Source organism: Melampsora larici-populina, assembly GCF_000204055.1.
Source record: "Melampsora larici-populina 98AG31 unplaced genomic scaffold MELLAscaffold_7, whole genome shotgun sequence".
In the NCBI taxonomy this organism is placed as follows: Eukaryota; Fungi; Basidiomycota; class Pucciniomycetes; order Pucciniales; family Melampsoraceae; genus Melampsora; species Melampsora laricis-populina.
Genome location: NW_006768771.1, coordinates 1,513,681 through 1,530,223, shown reverse-complemented (window position 1 = coordinate 1,530,223; position 16,543 = coordinate 1,513,681). Strand labels below are relative to the sequence as shown.

The following is a 16,543-nucleotide window of genomic DNA, read 5'->3' as shown; positions in this document are numbered from 1 at the left end:
TTTTAACATAATTTAGACATCAAAGGCACATCAAGGCACAAAGAATGACCAGTACATGCTGCGTGGAGCAAAAATCAACTTGAGTGGTGGTTAGAGGAAACTCGGATCAGAAATTCTTGACTTGTCAGAAGTTATACTTGACAAAATATGTACACAAGGCAATCATCGGCTGATATGTCAGGGGTAGCTTCGACATTTCGCGCGGACGTTTTTGGCGAGAGCACGAACACAGCTTACACTGACAACCAGTACAGGGCGTAGTCAAACTCGTCCTAAAATCAATGATAATCATAAATTGGTTCAAACAAATTACATTTGTCGGAGAAGCTTCGTGATCTCTCAAAACTTTTGTCTCCCATAGTCTCCTTGGCGCGTAAGCTTGATCGTTGGTTTTTGTTAAAGTCATTTTTCTGACTTGCAATTTTGGTACAATTCGTTGTTTGGACAGAGTTTGCAGGTATTTGCGGGGAACCCGTATAGCTGTTGAGGTGTAGGTTCCGGGGCTACGAGTCTAGGGAATCACTCAATGTGTCTTTTGATGAGGCGCGAGAGGTGCGAAGAGGCGAAAGAGGTCAGCGATTGTACATGTGAGGCCAAGATTGAGATAACTAACAGGTTTGATTTTGAAATGAGATGAAATCAGTGAAAACACAAAAATCTGTATGATAAACAAGAGTGATTGAGTAAGCCGAGTAACAATGTGATAGAAGTGCATAAACACATCATGACGTGAGATCAAGCGCTTAGGACTTGCCCTCAAATCCTGAATCAAGTAGTAAAACACTCTCAGACCCTCTGGGTCATCAGAGCCCTGAATATCCACTAAAGAACCGATTTTCGCAGTCTGTATCAAGACGCGAAATGGACAAGCATCATTTAGTTTGAATTCAAGCTTGACAAAATGCGTTAGATACCAAGAAGACTCACTTCGAAGGAAATGTGGGTGTCACCAAGTCGCACCTCGAGCTCTTGCTTTCCAACGACATTTTTCTTTGGCCAGTTGTGGTCGTCCTCCCTGACGCAGTACATCATAAACATCAGTTAGCATACTGCGAGGTTCAATCAACGAGCAAATCGATACAAAAAATTCAAGAAATAACTCACTTGATGATCTCACTCTCCCCAACTATACGTTTCAGCTCCGATATTGTCATGGGTGATAGCCACACTATCGAGGAGCGAGGACAGAGGGTTTGAAGTTAGCTGTACGCTTCAGGCTGGTTCGATAAATCATTGGGCATACTTTCTTTCCGGATCAAACTATCATTCCGATAGCTAAAAAATCGAAGAGCAGATCAATCGTCAACATTTCCTTTTACTTCATTTCTTTTACTTCATCGAGTCTCATCCACTGACTTGGAGTTATTCGCGTATCTCAACCTGCCATCGCTGTATTCAAATTCTAAAAATTCATGACCGTAACGACCCATGTGACCACTGTAGTACCGCACGTAGAAAGCATCGGTAGGAGGCATCGAGTTCGAGAAATAGGGTTTTGTTGATCGTTGATAAAAAAGCGACGATGAATGGTTGGGTTGATCGAGGATACTGAAGTGGACACAAGTGACACCGGTGGTTCATTACCCGGTATAGGGATATAAGGGCCGCACGGGCTACAAACCCGACCCGGTCAACTGCGCCGGCCTCTGTCCGGGGCGTTCATAGGCTTCATTCATCCACCTTCATCTGGCTTCATCACAGTCTACAGACTCATCATGCACATCAAGTTGCAATCTCGTTAAATTTTGAGACCCAATTGAAGTTGGACGGTTGATTTGGATTTGGAAGGGTCTATACGACCAATCGTGCAAACCGCGTGTTGATGATGCGCAATTATTGCTCGTTGATCACGCAGGGCTCCACAGAGACCGCCAAAAGCGGATATCACCGAAGCTCATCCATCGATATTTGTTACATCTGACAATCCTGACCTTGAGCCTTCCGGCATATATATCTCGACATGTGCGGTTTTGCATAAGAGGATACCCGCCGCATCACGGTTACAAGTCTTGTTGGCTGTCTCAAGAATATGTAGGCCAACACGATCTCGCAACGACCTGAGTCATCGATGGTTGATCAGAGCACAAGGTCTGCTCATATAAACACCGGATAAAATCATGGAGAATTATGGGGATGTGCTATATATTCCGTGGTCTCTGGTGTACCCGAATTTCTTTTGTCTCTCATCATTGTCCTTCGAAAAATAAGTCGACTTATCACACTTTCTTCACTTTCATATATCGCTGGCGATTGAATTTACGTTCACTTGATACTTTACAACTTCCGCGTTGAACCACATTCGTATCATTTCTATCCTTATATATATATATTCGACTCTTGTTCGACCTTGAAAAATTGCTTTAGACGAGTTTTATAGCCATGTACATCCAAATGAAGTTCAGCTGCGTTGTTTTGCTTCTGGCTTCCCTTTCAAATGCCTTACCCTCCCTGCATCAGTTGGTTATTTTCCTATTCTCTTTTTCAATATATGATATTGATTGACTTCTGCCGCTTCAACATCTCAGCAAGGACTTTTCGCCACGTGATGTTCGAGCTTTCGGTCCCTCAGAAGCTCGTCTAAATCAAAAAGTGATTATTTTTTGCTTCGTTTTTTACATGTTGGTTTTGAACTGACTGACTTTTATATTCCACTTTCAATAGCGTCACATCATCAACTTACCTTTGGTGAGTGTATCTCTGAATTCTGCTTCAGGCCTTGCATAGCGTTGTGCTTCTCGTCTCATTATACTTGCATACTTTTGCAGGCCCGTAAACACCGTAAGGCTGGCAAGCACTCTCATAAGGCCACTGTTGGGGGTGCTGCTGTTGCTCCCCCGATCGCTACTGCAGCCAATGCCACAGCTGCCGCACCAGCCAATGCGACTGCTGCTGCTCCAGCTCCAGCCAATGTCACGGTTGCCGTACTGGCTAATGCGACTGCTGCCGCACCAGCCAATGCGACTGCTCCTCCAGCACTTGATGCGCCTGCACCTCCACCAGCTCCAGCCAATGCGACTGTTGCTCCACCAGCTAATGCGACTGCTGCCGCACCAGCCAATGCGACTGCTCCTCCAGCAGTTAATGCGCCTGCTCCTCCGCCAGCTCCAGCTAATGCGACTGTTGCTCCACCAGCTAATGCGACTGCTGCTCCACCAGCCAATGCGACTGCTGCTCCACCAGCTGATGCCACAGCCGCTCCACCAGCTAACGCCACGACTGCTACTCCGGCCAATGCCACGGCTGCCGCTCCAGCTAATGCGACCGCTGATACTCCAGCCAATGTCACGGCTGCCGCACCAGTCAATGCGACTGTTGCACCAGCTAATGTCACGGCTGCCGCACCAGCTAATGTAGCTGTTGCTCCAGCCAATGTCACGGCTGCCGCACCAGCTAATGCGACCGTCGATACTGCAGCCAATGTCACGGCTGCCGCATCGGCTAATGCGACCGCTGCTACTCTGGCCAATGCCACAGCTGCCGCACCAGCTAATGCCACGGCTGCCGCACCGGCCAATGTGACTGCTCCACCACCAGCTCCAGCCAATGCGACTGTTGCTCCACCAGCTAATGCGCCTGCTCCACCACCAGCAAATGCACCACCAGCTCCACCAGCTCCAGCCAATGCACCACCAGCACTACCAGCACTACCAGCTCCACCAGCTCCAGCCAATGCGCCTGCTCCACCACCACCTGCTCCACCTGCTCCAGCCAAAGCGCTCCCTGCTCCACCTGCTAATGCTCCACCTGCTCCACCTGCTAATGCGCCTCCTGCTCCACCGGCCATTGCGCCCCCAGCTGCACCAGCTAATGCTACTCCGGCAATCCCCGCCGCTGCTCACAATGCGATCAAAGCTATTGGAAAACCTGGAATCAAAACTGCAAAAACCGCAAAGGGGCTGATCAAGACGACTTTAGCCAAAAACAAATTGAAGGGGATCACTATCATTGGTAGACGTCATATGCGTAAGCCGGTCTTTGATTTTTGAATCTTCTGCTTGTCTATCTAGCAATCACACTGAAAGAGAAACCTTATGTTACGCATTTGTTTCGTTTTACCGTGAACCCAGTTTTCGAAAACGTAGAAAACTTTTAAGTATCTTTGAAGACGTCATCTCTTTCCGTCAAATTGAACGATAACTGCAACATTGTCGCACGAGTGAGTGATGGGCTTTGGTGTAGAAAGATATTAGCTATATCATAAATAGTTTTTCCTCTTGTGTTTAAAATCTTCGTTTTTTCTTAGCGCGGGAAGCATAAATGTTATAAAATTTGTGAGCTGAGCTTCCATGTTTAGCAAAGTTGTATTTTTCAATGTTTCTTTTTGGAAAAGTGAAATCAACATCATTACGTTCAAATTGAATATGTAGCTGCCACGTCTGAGCATGAAACAAGTCATTGAGAGTACATAAACAAAACAAAATTGAGGGTTGATCAAGAAGTCCAAAATCAATGATTGGAAGGATTTAAGAAAGCGTCTTATTTCTCGACATACAGCTAACCACTGAAATGGTTCGTACATGATGAGGGAAATAGTTGTGATAGCCATTCCTCAAGCCTATATAGATGATGCTTTGATCGCAATTGGTCTGAAGACAAGACTTGATCCTTGTTCTTATGTTGCCGTAGTCTAAGATTCCATAGTTTGTGTGACATGAAGGGTATGACAAGATGCGTGTCACAGGAGTGTCCTTTATGTGTGACATTCATGACAAAGACGCCTCCAGACTCTAGAGAAGCGACGCGCGGCAGTTTTGCTTCTTCAGCTGTACCATCACCATGTCTGATGCCTCATATATCGCATCCACCTCCGATCGACCTCAACTCGGTACACCATACAATGATACCGGCTCCAAACCACGACGTCGAAAGATGAGATCAACCTCTCAAGCTCAACTTCCTCCAACCGAACCTAAACTTGGCACTAAATTGAAACTGAAGATTGCTAATCAAGAAAATAATCAAAGTGGATCAGGAATTGTAGCTTATCTTCAAGGTTATGATCGAGAATTAGATTCAGATCCAGATGATCCAATAGCATTTGAAGAACAATTTATACTTAAGATGCCAGCTGGAGCAGATTGTGAAAAGTTAAGAGAATTAGTAGAAAAACGTAAGGAGATTGATTGTAATACTGAGAATGTGTTTATGAAGTTTAAGGATTCTAGAAGAGGAATCTTTAATATTGGAAAGAAGATGTTTGGGATGAAATTGGTGGATTTACCTTGCATTATTGAAAGTCAAAAGACTTTTGATAATAAGCATGTTTTCAAAGTAGCAGATATCTGTCAGGTTCATAACTCAATCTAAATCATCACACATACGAACCTCATGTTAACCTTGATTCGTGGTACACACCATCCTACTAGATGATCCAGGTGGATGACGTGCCTATCACAGACGAACAAACCGTTTCTCAAGGGAATTTCAACATCGAAGACTTTATCTACCCACATGGGATCACTCCACCACTCCATCATGTTCGAAAACGTCGGTTCCGTAAACGACTCAATAAACGAACGATTGAAACGGTCGAACGAGCGGTAGAACGACTGCTTGAGGAAGATAGTCGAGCTGATCAAGTGATCATTGACATTGTAGACAATGTGCGGGATTTGAGTGACTCTGAAGGCGAAGATTATCAACCTCCAAGCTCAGCTACAGGTCTTGACGGTAACCTACCGAGCTCTAAAGTCGTATACAATAAAGCTCGACCTAGTATCAGTCAAAGTAAACGTAGCCCTAGTCATCTTCCTCATCAGACCGAACGCGCCACTAGTGTAGCAGACTCGGTTTCGAGATCGGATGCGCCCATGGACTCACAGACTCATACTACTGCGGAAACGCCCGCGGGTGAATCATTCGGTGGGCAGACACCAGCCCCAGACTTTGACGAATTTGGGGAAGACCCCGGAACTGTTGGATACGAAGAAGATGACGATGAAGGTAGTATTGATAGCGATCTTGCAGCTGAGATTGAAGCTGGATTGATGGAAGGTGCTGCCGCAGAGGAACGGGCAGCCGCAGGATTGACAGGGCCTGAAGATGGAGACGAAGAAGATGATGATAGTGAGGATCTTTTTGGAAATGGGGATGATGACGATGACGATGATGAAGATGAGGACGATGATGATGATGAGGAAGAATCGAGTCAGACGATACAAGACAAGCAACGGGTTAGATTACTCCAGGGCGAGTTGAAGGATCTAGAGGCTGCCATCAATCGGAAGAGAGGTGAAATTGCAAAGGCTGCCAATGTAATATTGAGGAAACGATTCGAGGAAGCCCTCAAGAAACTTACCATTGAACTTGAATCAAAGAAAACTCAACTCAACACCACTCAACAGAACTTGGAGAATGCTGCCCAAGAGCGTAAAAACCTTCAACAAAGGCAAGAGAAAGGTGAAGAAGTGATGGAAGGAGATCAAGAAATTCCTCAAGATGTAAATGATGAGATCGTTCAGACTCCCGATCCTCGACTTGCTCTTCGTACAGAGCTGGATGTCATCCCCGAGTCATCTGAGATACCGATGCCTTCTGCCGTCGATCAACATATGAATCAAGGTGATGATGAGCCAATGTTATCAGTCGAGGAAGACATTCCTGCGGTACCTGACTCTATGGATATAGATGTGATGGTTCCATGAATTGTTTAGTGAAAGATTCAGTTTATTTAATTTTGTATCTTCAACTTTTGTTACGGTGTTTCAAACCGAAAAATCGCATAGTGTGCAAATATTTGTATGATCAAGTCGACTGTGTCATGACGTGGGCTAATTGTAGAATTCGGTTTGGTCAAGTCTTTGATACGGACCTCGTGACTCTTAAAGCAAGATAATGTTGATTGCTTAGTGGATGTCATGCTTTTAGGACTATGCAGTCTAATGCAACACACCCAATCGAAGTAATTTGATAACATCATGGTACTAGTAGGCTTCCAATCCCAATCACCTGAAGATCTTGATGATCCCAATCTAAGCAGACTTGACTGACGGTGCGAAGCTCAAATAAACTAACAAACGTATGTATTTACTGTCGACAGTTTGGTGAAGCAGATAGCAATTATCGATATCCACAGCTGACGCCAGCATCCATTCTGACCACCCATGGCATAAGTATGGGTGGTCAGATACTTGATATAACCTTTGTACGGTAAACAGCATTCACAGAGCCGGGAATGGATTGCTGACTTTAATCACCTCTGAGATTGAATTGCCCACTACACCCCTTCGAGTGGGAACTCTGCGGGTACAATCGTGATATGATCCTAAAACACCTTGAGATGTCTTTGAGTCAGATTGAAATACCTAGTTTTTCAGGTACTCGTCACGATCTCGAAACTTTTGCCGACCAGCAAGTGTGGCCAAATCAGACATTGGTTTCACTATCTGGCCTTTACCAGACTGCGTGAAAAACACTCCTTGATCATACAAACATATCATGGTCAGAAAACCAGCATCATAAACATCAAACTCGACTTGAACCAAGGACTTTCTGTCAAAGAAGTGTAGGGGAATTTGAATTCTTGAAAGGTGAATGATCTACTTCGCCAAACTCTCAGAAAGTTCTAAATGCCGTATGCCCAGCAGCAAACTTGGAACATAACGATTCGAATGTTTCGTAATGTGATGCTGGATACTGAATTTGAACATTCACTTGAGATTCTGAAAGCATTGATTGTAAGTTTCGATATTTGTCTTGACAAAAAATATGATGAGTGTTCGTGATTCGCATCCTGACGATTTTGAGTTTTTCTTTCACTTTTCACTTGGTTTTGAGCAAATCACATCAAAACATAGACCGACGATCAATTATTCACTCTTCGCAGTTCATCTTAAAACCCTTAAAAATCAGTCTGAACTTGAGTTTTTGGGTCGCTTTTCTTTTGTTCATAGAGATCACACAGGCCAAGGTTCTCATGTGGACCATAATCAAGACATTTGTGCTGCTTATCAAGGCACTCGGACTTTTCCATAGTGTGTATGCTATGGGTGGTGCTACCAGACCGAATACCATCGCACATTCTTCCGGTACAGGAAAACAGCCGGCACAGAGCTCTGGCAGCTCGTCATCGATGCGAACATTGGGTGAATTCGAAAACGAAACTCCAATGTCTACTAGGAAAACGAATGATCTTGAAGAGCAATATAGGACTGGGATCAACCTCAATCAAGATAACATAAGTCCTAAGGAAGGACTACAAGAAATCACACCAGATAAATTTGCTGTGATCCAAAGGTCGAGGCCATCTAGAGCACCTATACTTGACCCGCTCCTAGCACCGGACAAAAGCTCAATCTCCTCTATCTCGCCTCCAGGTCAGATCAAGAATCTTGGTCTGTACGAGCCCGCTCTTCATGATTACTTTGTCATCGATTATAACGGTTTTTTGTTCTGTCTTCCCAAATATGTAGTTGACTTGCAAGATCAAATGACAATACGACCGCCCGCTCACAATGAAGGGTTACTATCTCGAAATGAAGGAAAACGTAGTCTTGGTAAGTCTCGAAGAGAAAAGTTATGAATGAGCTTGTATCTATAGTGACTTTCGGAATTGCCCGAATGTTGGTTGGTGATTTGACACCCAGAAGGCGCAAGCCAAGTACGGGTAGATGCTCGGATTCCGGCGAGAGAAAATGGACCAAGTGTGCGTGGCAAAAATTATGTACCTTTATGATCTTGATCCTTGACTTACTTTATGGGTTTAATCTACCGTCGATGCCCGACAGGCTCCCGCAGAAAGAGCTGAACCCCAGAGTACGTTGATAACCAATTAATTATCTACTACAAACAGTGACAGACGATGTCATTGACCCTTCTCCTTTTGGAAATGCCCGTGCTACTCAAAATGTAGCCATATCTGAGCTCGCGCAGCGCTTGCGTATGGAATCAAGAATGTCCCGAGAGACGTCTGGTAAGTCAGTGACCCTGTGTGGTTAAAGGCTTCTAAGTCCACGATTTGCAGGGTATGATTTTGATGCGATGTGAGTTTCTTGTTCATCAGGTCCGCATAGTAGACCACCAGCAGTGGTATCCATCCGAGCTCACCCCACCAGTGATATAGAAAGGTCAAAACAAAGGCGGCTGTGAGTCATTTTGACCAAGTATTCTGTGCAATTCAGTATCCTGGCGCTACGTAGTATTTTTGACTTTCCCTTTGTCTTTCACAGTAACTCTCCCTCATCTAGTGTGCGTAGCAATCAATCTTTAACACGATAGTCTTGACGTACTTTAGCCATGAAGCTGTCCGAGTTATCCCTGACGAGGTTATCCCACAGGTTTCCGCAGAAAGAGCTGGACCTAAGAGTAGGCTTTTCATCAATACTTAGCACTCATCTTCTTTTCGATTTGGCAAACATATTTGGAAAGATCCGCTGACCCTTTGTACACTTTGTCACAACACCTATCAACTTCAAAATTTAGCCATAGCCGAGACTGCAGAGCGTTTGCGTTTGGAATCAAGAATGGCCACAGGCGTGTCAGGTGAGTGAGATTATTATCTTGATCTACAAACACTTTTGAGGACGGATGAACCATACTTGAATTACTCATTCATCAGGTTTACACACAGGTGCGACAACTACTCAACCACACTCTGCCAGTGAGACAGAGTTGTCAAAAGCAATGCGGAGGTGAGTGATTTCACCTAGTGTATCCCATTTCGCCCAGTGTTCTAATCTGCTATTCGTTAATTTTTACCATTCTACCTCTCATAGCAACTCTCCCTTGCATCAAGGGAATCGTGTAGACCATCATAGGACCCGCCTAGTCCAGAAGCTCAATCATCAGCTGTCTCTTTTTCATGGTTTACCATCCCATGAACCAGCAGATGCGGTGGTTTCAAGTGTGGTAGTGGCGCTCATAGATGATTACGAAACACCAGAGAACTTTTCAACATCAGAACTTCCAAAGCTCTTAGTTCTACTAGACCTATTATATAAGACGGTAAATCCGAGTCAACACTCTAGGATCATGGCTTGTCATATGTTACTTCACATGAAAGCCTATATAAAGATTATGATTCAACTTCCTGTCTCAGTTCAAAAACATATGATCTTCATCTTAGGCAACACTGTTTCGTTCTTACACTCTGGGTATTTGAATGTATCAGGAAAACCAACAGTACACCTCTCTTTACTTATGAGTCGACTTCGATGGGTCATGGACCTTTTCATGTGGGCACTTGGAATAAAACCAGAGCTCCTTCAGACCATTAATAACACATGGGATCCACCCCAGTGGTTACGTTCTCAAATTCAACATGTTTTCACTTCAGAAGAGAATCTATGGGGAGTAGAATCATTGGAATACGCAAATTTTCTCGGTGCAGCTATCTCTACATATCTTACCCTTCAATTTGTTGAACATGAAGCATTGAGAAAACTGAATAATGGTCGTCAAGCGGTACAAATGATAAAAAACCTCAAATGGGATCCCACAAGTCTTGGTACAGCAGAACATTGGGATAGGTTGTTGAACTGGAGCTCTGCTGATTTAAATGTTGAGCTGATCAGAGAATTGAGTGTTACCCCAGAGTTTTCTCAAATGGTAAAAACCATGGATAAGGATCATGAGCTGTATTTCTTGATGGATGGAATCCATCTACTTAGTCATCATGGTGGGATTAGTGATCAAAGCAATTGGAAAAACTTATTCCCATCTGACATGAATCATAAATGGCAACAAATCCTTAAGAATATATTTTCAATTCAAGGAAGTTCTTCAGTAACTATATCAATGCAACTCTTATCATTCTTTTGCAAATATAAAGTTAATTTAGTTGATATTTCAGTCATTGCAACTGATTTAAAATTCATGATGATCTTGGCAAGAAGTTTGATGAGTTTTGATCAGATAAGAATGAATAAAACTTGGATTAAATTAGATGATCAACCAAATCATGAATCAATTATTGAAAAACTTTTATTATACTTTACAATCAATCATTCAAGATCAATCTTTAAAGGTTATGAAGTTGATTATATTCCAAATTGGATTGAAAGACATCTTCCAGTATCTAAAACTCAACCACAAGATGATTCATTCTTAAGGTTACCTTTTGTTCTTAGTGCACAACTTTGGCTTAATATGCTTAATCATTATAGGTATACTGGTACAAGTAAAATACCTATTGATGGAATATATATGGAATTAATTCATTTTGCTCAATCAAAATTGGCTAGACCTATTCCTCTTCCCACAGTATCTTCTACACGTCTACCTGTATAGGTATTCAAATGATTACATCTTAATCTTTATTTTTTATTTTGAAAATTCTTCTTTTTGAAATGGATTCTGAATGTGTTTGGAAGTAATATTTTTTCCTTGATTTCTGTAATGAGAAATGATAGGTCTGCAGATCACTCAAACTTTTAACTCATTTAACATGCTTGATTTTTTCCCAAATTCATTCTATGATTTGAATCAATTTGATCTTGTCATGATTTAAATACCAAAAAACAAAGCATTCATCAAGAGAAAGTGTAACAATTAAATGAACTAGATATCAGATTCAATCCATTTGGATCCCTGGCCATAACATCTTGTGAGAAGAGTGATAGTTTAGATGGAAAGATAAACTATTAATAACAGCTTTGTATAAAATCTCATCCATAGAAAGTTAAATCCACATGATCATGATAATAACCTTTATTGTTGAATTTATCTTTTTGAAAGTCTTGCAAGAAATTTCAAGAGGTATGAAATACATAGTCATCTGAGAAGTAAATATCACAATCTTGAGCTATATAAGCTTTAATAAGAGTTCCTCAGCTGGAATTAAATTGTCTACTAAAGAAACATACAGTTGATTCCCTCAAAACCCATACTCCTTTAATCCCATACTTCTGGCTAACCCATAGAAATTTGAGTCCATCAACTCCTAAAACCCCCATACCTCACACTATTCCAATTTCCCATAGACCTACAGGTCTTTACAAAGAAATTGATCCATCACCCATCACCCATCACCCAGAATTTCCCCACTTTGAATTTTCTTGAACCAAAAATCACATCCTTGTGTATCTTTCAGCAAAATGTGTCTCAAAATGCCTTCCAAAAGATCTCATCCCAAGTAAAGTCTTTTGGAAGCTGATGTTTGTGCTACTAGCAAACATGTTTGATTGATTCATATATTCTCTTTAGATTAGATTTCAGTATCTGACTAGTTTGATACAAATCAACTACACTAGCTTTACAACTACTGTTGTTCTGCATAAGAAAAAAGAAAGAGATGTTTTTTTGTCTTCCTTTTGAACTATACTTGAAATATCAAAGCTTGATCTCTGAGTTATAATATGAAGGAGATCCTCTGAAACCATACACCTCTCAAACCATACACCTGTAAAGCCTATAGTTTTGGGTTTTGAGGGAGTCTATTGCACTCTCAATGTTCATCTGGAATACCAACCCTCAGAGGCAAGATCATAAGAAGTCATGTATATGTTAACTCTAAGGACCAACCAAGTACTTTCTACCATCTGAGGAACCCTCCAAATCTTTGGTTCTGTTGCAACTCTGCAGCTGGTGCTGGTACAGGTTTGATTGCACTAATGTGTTAAGTAGTGATTATCTTGGAAGTTCTGTTATGGTTCAAAATCTCATTTTCTTTGATTGTGTGTCTTGTACTCCAGTTAAGACTTTTTTTACTATAGAGCTGGTGATGATGCTTGTGTTTGTGTTTTGTTTCTTTGTGATTTCTGTATTGTATTTTATTTCATTCAAGGAACAACAAGCATTTTTTGTAAAAGTGCATCATAGATTTCCTGCATAAAAACATGATATCTAAACCAATTATAGTAAAGAGACCTTAGAAAATCAGTTGTTTAGTTGGAGCAAAGGATTTCTCATTGTCTTTAGATTTCAAGATGTTCTCTGTGTATTCTTCTTTCTTTAAAAAGAAATATGTTTCACACCTTTGTGCAAGTGCAAGCATGGCTCATGTAGGGATTTAGTGGGTTTAGTTTATGGTACTTGTTCATTGTGGTATCTGTAGAGCTGAGCAGGTATTTGATCACCCTCCCTTAACCCTTCACAACATGCCATTTGATTTTGTGATGTGCTCACCCCCCAATCTTCCCACCGGCTGGACCCGTGTGCTTGGCGTCGGGTTCTTGATGACGTATCCGGGCCAAAAATCGCGGTACATGAGCTGAAGATTTGGAGAGTTGGATGGATCAAGTCTCTCAAAGCGGACGGAGGAGGGTGACGGAAGGATGTGAAACAGACTCACATGGTGTAAAGATTCACGCTCTGCACTTTTAAATTTTAATCAAGTTGAAATTTGATTTTGAAATTGAATTGAATTATTGTTGTATGATCTTCATAGAGAGAGTTGAAGTTGCGTGATGAAGTTGAACAAATGATAATCAAGGAATATGTGACAAGGTTTTGAGAATTTGAGTACAGTAGGTTTCAAAAAGGTTGAAATCACAGAAATCGAAAAATCATCACCTGGCCCGTGCGCCGCGCAGTATCGGGCCAAAAAAAAAGGGACGGGCTGTCAAGTAACTTATCTCGATCGAGGATCTGCCAACTGCGACTTGCACTAACTCGCCGCTCCTCAACAACCTTCATGAAGTTTGACAAATTCGTATCGTACGACTTTTCCCAATGAGAAGGATCTCGATGGCCGGCGGTAGTGGCATCTTTCAAATCGACGGCGGACACGATTCAGTCTTCTTTTATAATTCGGACACCTCTTTCCATCTTTCTTCAGCCTTTGTCAAAGAATTCACAATCAATTATTTCCGCTTTTTACTATCCACCAATCATCACAACTCTGTCTTATATTGCTTTCTAAAAATGCCAAAAAGAACCCTTTCCAAGTCCAACAGCAAGTCCCTCGGATCTCTATCCCAAAATCCGACTGCTTCCAATGAAGTGTTTGTTCTTTTTAGTTTCTTTTGGCAATGTGGGAATGGTCATATTGACTGTTTCAACTCGTTTTAATTTGTAGTCCGAACCAATCTGTTTCCCCTGATTCCAACGTACCGGGACCTGTGAATGCCGAGAAGCCGAAGAGAGCTCGATTACAAGATGTCCTCAATGTTGGCAAACTGATTGAACCCAATCTGGACGGAAGCAATACCTCGTCCGGTATAGGATCTCCTGACTTGTCTGTCCAGTTTGACTTCAGCCATGAGGCTTCGGCTGAAGAAACTCGTAAGCGATCTTTCCACATTCCTTTTGGGACCTGCGCTGACTTATCTTCCATCATAGTAACTGCCACAAATATGGATAAGCAAGCTGGTGAGTCGTCTTTCAATCCAATGGTTTGAAAACTGTCCTGACTCACCTTGTTTAGTGCCTTTGCCAGGAGGCACTACGCAGAACCTTCATGATCTGACGGTCCAATTCAGTTTGTATACGCCGGAAGCCACCACTGGTCCGGTCAAGGCCAATCACAAGACCAAGTGGATTGCTCATAAGTTCCCAATCACCAAGCAGCAGTTTGACATCTCAAATTCTTTGCTGGCCCAATTAAAATTACACTTATGGAGCATCGCCGACAAGATTTGTAATGATGCAAACGGCGGTATGAGTGCGTTATTCAAAACAGCCAACGCAAACAAACAGCTATCCGTTGGTGTCTACATTTTCAACCACTCGTCCTTTGGAAAAGGTAAAGGCTGTGTGGTCACCCTCAATGCCCATCTCAAAGAGTTCTTCAAAGCTGTTAGCGAGAACCAACTTCACGATTCAGGCATCATAATCACGATGGATCATCCCGCGAAAGCCGCCGCGGTAGTTCTTGGGGTAAGTATCCACCTTCTTTCACTTAGAATGTCTTTTGCTGATTATATGTCTATCTTTAGGAACGTTTGTTGGCCCATGCTGTATTGGCAGCCTCCAATGCGGTCAACGAGGGCCGAACTACTTGTGAGGATGAACTTGCCCACTCCGACCCGGTGCCCAAACGCAAACTCGTCCTAAATGAGCTGGTCCGCCACCACGAGAAAAAGGGCAACAGCGCGGCTGAAGGTTATCGTGTTGTTAACACCCAAGACAACACCTTGATCATGAATCTCTCTTTCGAGCATATGATCGAGTGGGCCAAATTGTTGGTATGTCATGGGTCTTTCATTTCAGTCCTTGTTCCTGTTTCCACTTTATGATGGAATGCTAATGTGTTGTTTATCATTTGTTTATCATGTTTTCCTTTCGTAGGCCATTGGAACCGCTGGTGTGACTCTTGACATACCCCCAACCAAGATCGCCGGTTTCAAGTGGGAAAGCATCAAGTGTTCGATGCTTCATACGGCACCTGTATTCTCGGCTAAGCGCAACAAGCCCGCAAACACCCCCACCGAGGCGCCCACTACTCCCTGGGGTTATGCACAGATGCAGGGTATGCACCTTGAGGTTAAAATCGCCGAGGCTCGTCGCTTGGAGAACTTCTCTACGATTGATGACTTCATTACTTTCGCCGGCGTCCCTGAAAATGAAGTTGACCATGTCACTGAAACTTTCGAAGAGAACAACATCTTCAATTTCTACCAATTCCTCTTTCCCGATGCCTTCAACGCGCATGACATGGAGCGCTGGGGCATACACTTTGGCACGGGTCTCAGGTTGATGGACAGTGCCCGTCGCTTCTACCACCACCTTGTTGAGAAGGAAGAGGCCAGGCTCCGTGCGAATCTGATCGTGATTCCCGATACCGACTCCGAAGATAACTCTGAACCAGATTGTGAAGTCAAAGTCGTCCTCCACAAAAAAAAATAATTCCTGTTTATTTTTTTTCCAAACCAAAAAGTGGCTAAACATCTACATTACATCATGATCAATTATTTTGTATATGATTGTTTCCACCTCAAAATTTTTTATCTTCACCCCCGAAAAATCCACACATGCCTAAATTGGTCTGTTGGTAAATTCCTTTTTGCTATGGCCCGAGTTTGTTTTTGTTTTCTTTTCCAATATAACGTGGTAATCATTGCTATTGCCGTACCCCTTGTATTGCTTGGCTTATGAGCGCGCGTCCTCTTAGATCTGGCTATCTAAAAAGTTTATTTTTCTTCTCCAATACTACGTCATATTCCTCGCTTGTGCCCTACTTCTGGTATAGCTTGGCTGTTGTGCGCGCGTCCGTCATGATCTGGCAATCTAAGACTTGTCCTTGGTGTTCTCAAAGTTATCTGTGAGCCACGCAAAGACAAAGCCGAACATGTCACATGAGACCAGATCAATTCAATTGAGAGGATCGTCTTTCACATCTTAGCTCGAGTTCAACATCACCGGTAACTCAAACATTGTGATAGCTCATGATCTTGCCACAGCCATTCCTCTGTGACATTGGTCACAACAAGAAATGAATGTCTTCTAATGAGACCTCACAGATCATACATAACACAGAGTTTGAGATCAGAACTTTGCCAAAGAAATTTATATATGTTTGTTCCAAACAAGATGAAAGTTCAACATCTGTTTGGAAAGGACCATGCGAGTTCCTCTCAGTAGCTCACTTCTGCCAATCGCAAAGGACATCACATCAAGATTGGAAATATGTCTATGTTCGATCAATTGCATCAACATAGAGACCATA

At 42.6% G+C, this 16,543-nt stretch overlaps 4 protein-coding genes across 4 annotated transcripts; 3 read left to right on the top strand and 1 right to left on the bottom strand.

The window, feature by feature from the left end:
* Positions 1-608: 608 nt before the first annotated feature.
* MELLADRAFT_51953 (uncharacterized protein) lies at positions 609-1,475 on the bottom strand (the record flags this gene model as incomplete). Its single annotated transcript, XM_007406796.1, has 6 exons — positions 609-658; positions 751-844; positions 928-1,015; positions 1,105-1,168; positions 1,244-1,275; positions 1,357-1,475. 6 exons carry the CDS (start codon positions 1,473-1,475, stop codon positions 609-611), a joined length of 447 nt encoding a protein of 148 aa, XP_007406858.1.
* Positions 1,476-2,379: 904 nt separating this feature from the next.
* Positions 2,380-4,093, top strand: MELLADRAFT_95302 (uncharacterized protein; the record flags this gene model as incomplete). Its single annotated transcript, XM_007406901.1, has 5 exons — positions 2,380-2,456; positions 2,526-2,589; positions 2,662-2,685; positions 2,766-3,963; positions 4,008-4,093. The coding sequence occupies 5 exons, from the start codon at positions 2,380-2,382 to the stop codon at positions 4,091-4,093; spliced, it is 1,449 nt and encodes a 482-aa protein (XP_007406963.1).
* Positions 4,094-4,992: 899 nt separating this feature from the next.
* Positions 4,993-6,329, top strand: MELLADRAFT_26453 (uncharacterized protein; the record flags this gene model as incomplete). Its single annotated transcript, XM_007406902.1, has 4 exons — positions 4,993-5,289; positions 5,367-5,670; positions 5,905-5,994; positions 6,034-6,329. Coding segments are annotated over 4 exons (987 nt in total), but the record flags the coding sequence as incomplete, so codon positions are not given.
* Positions 6,330-7,568: 1,239 nt separating this feature from the next.
* Positions 7,569-11,226, top strand: MELLADRAFT_60921 (uncharacterized protein; the record flags this gene model as incomplete). Its single annotated transcript, XM_007406903.1, has 9 exons — positions 7,569-7,676; positions 7,826-8,495; positions 8,540-8,644; positions 8,792-8,911; positions 8,963-8,981; positions 9,233-9,303; positions 9,421-9,480; positions 9,557-9,629; positions 9,714-11,226. The coding sequence occupies 9 exons, from the start codon at positions 7,569-7,571 to the stop codon at positions 11,224-11,226; spliced, it is 2,739 nt and encodes a 912-aa protein (XP_007406965.1).
* Positions 11,227-16,543: the final 5,317 nt, after the last annotated feature.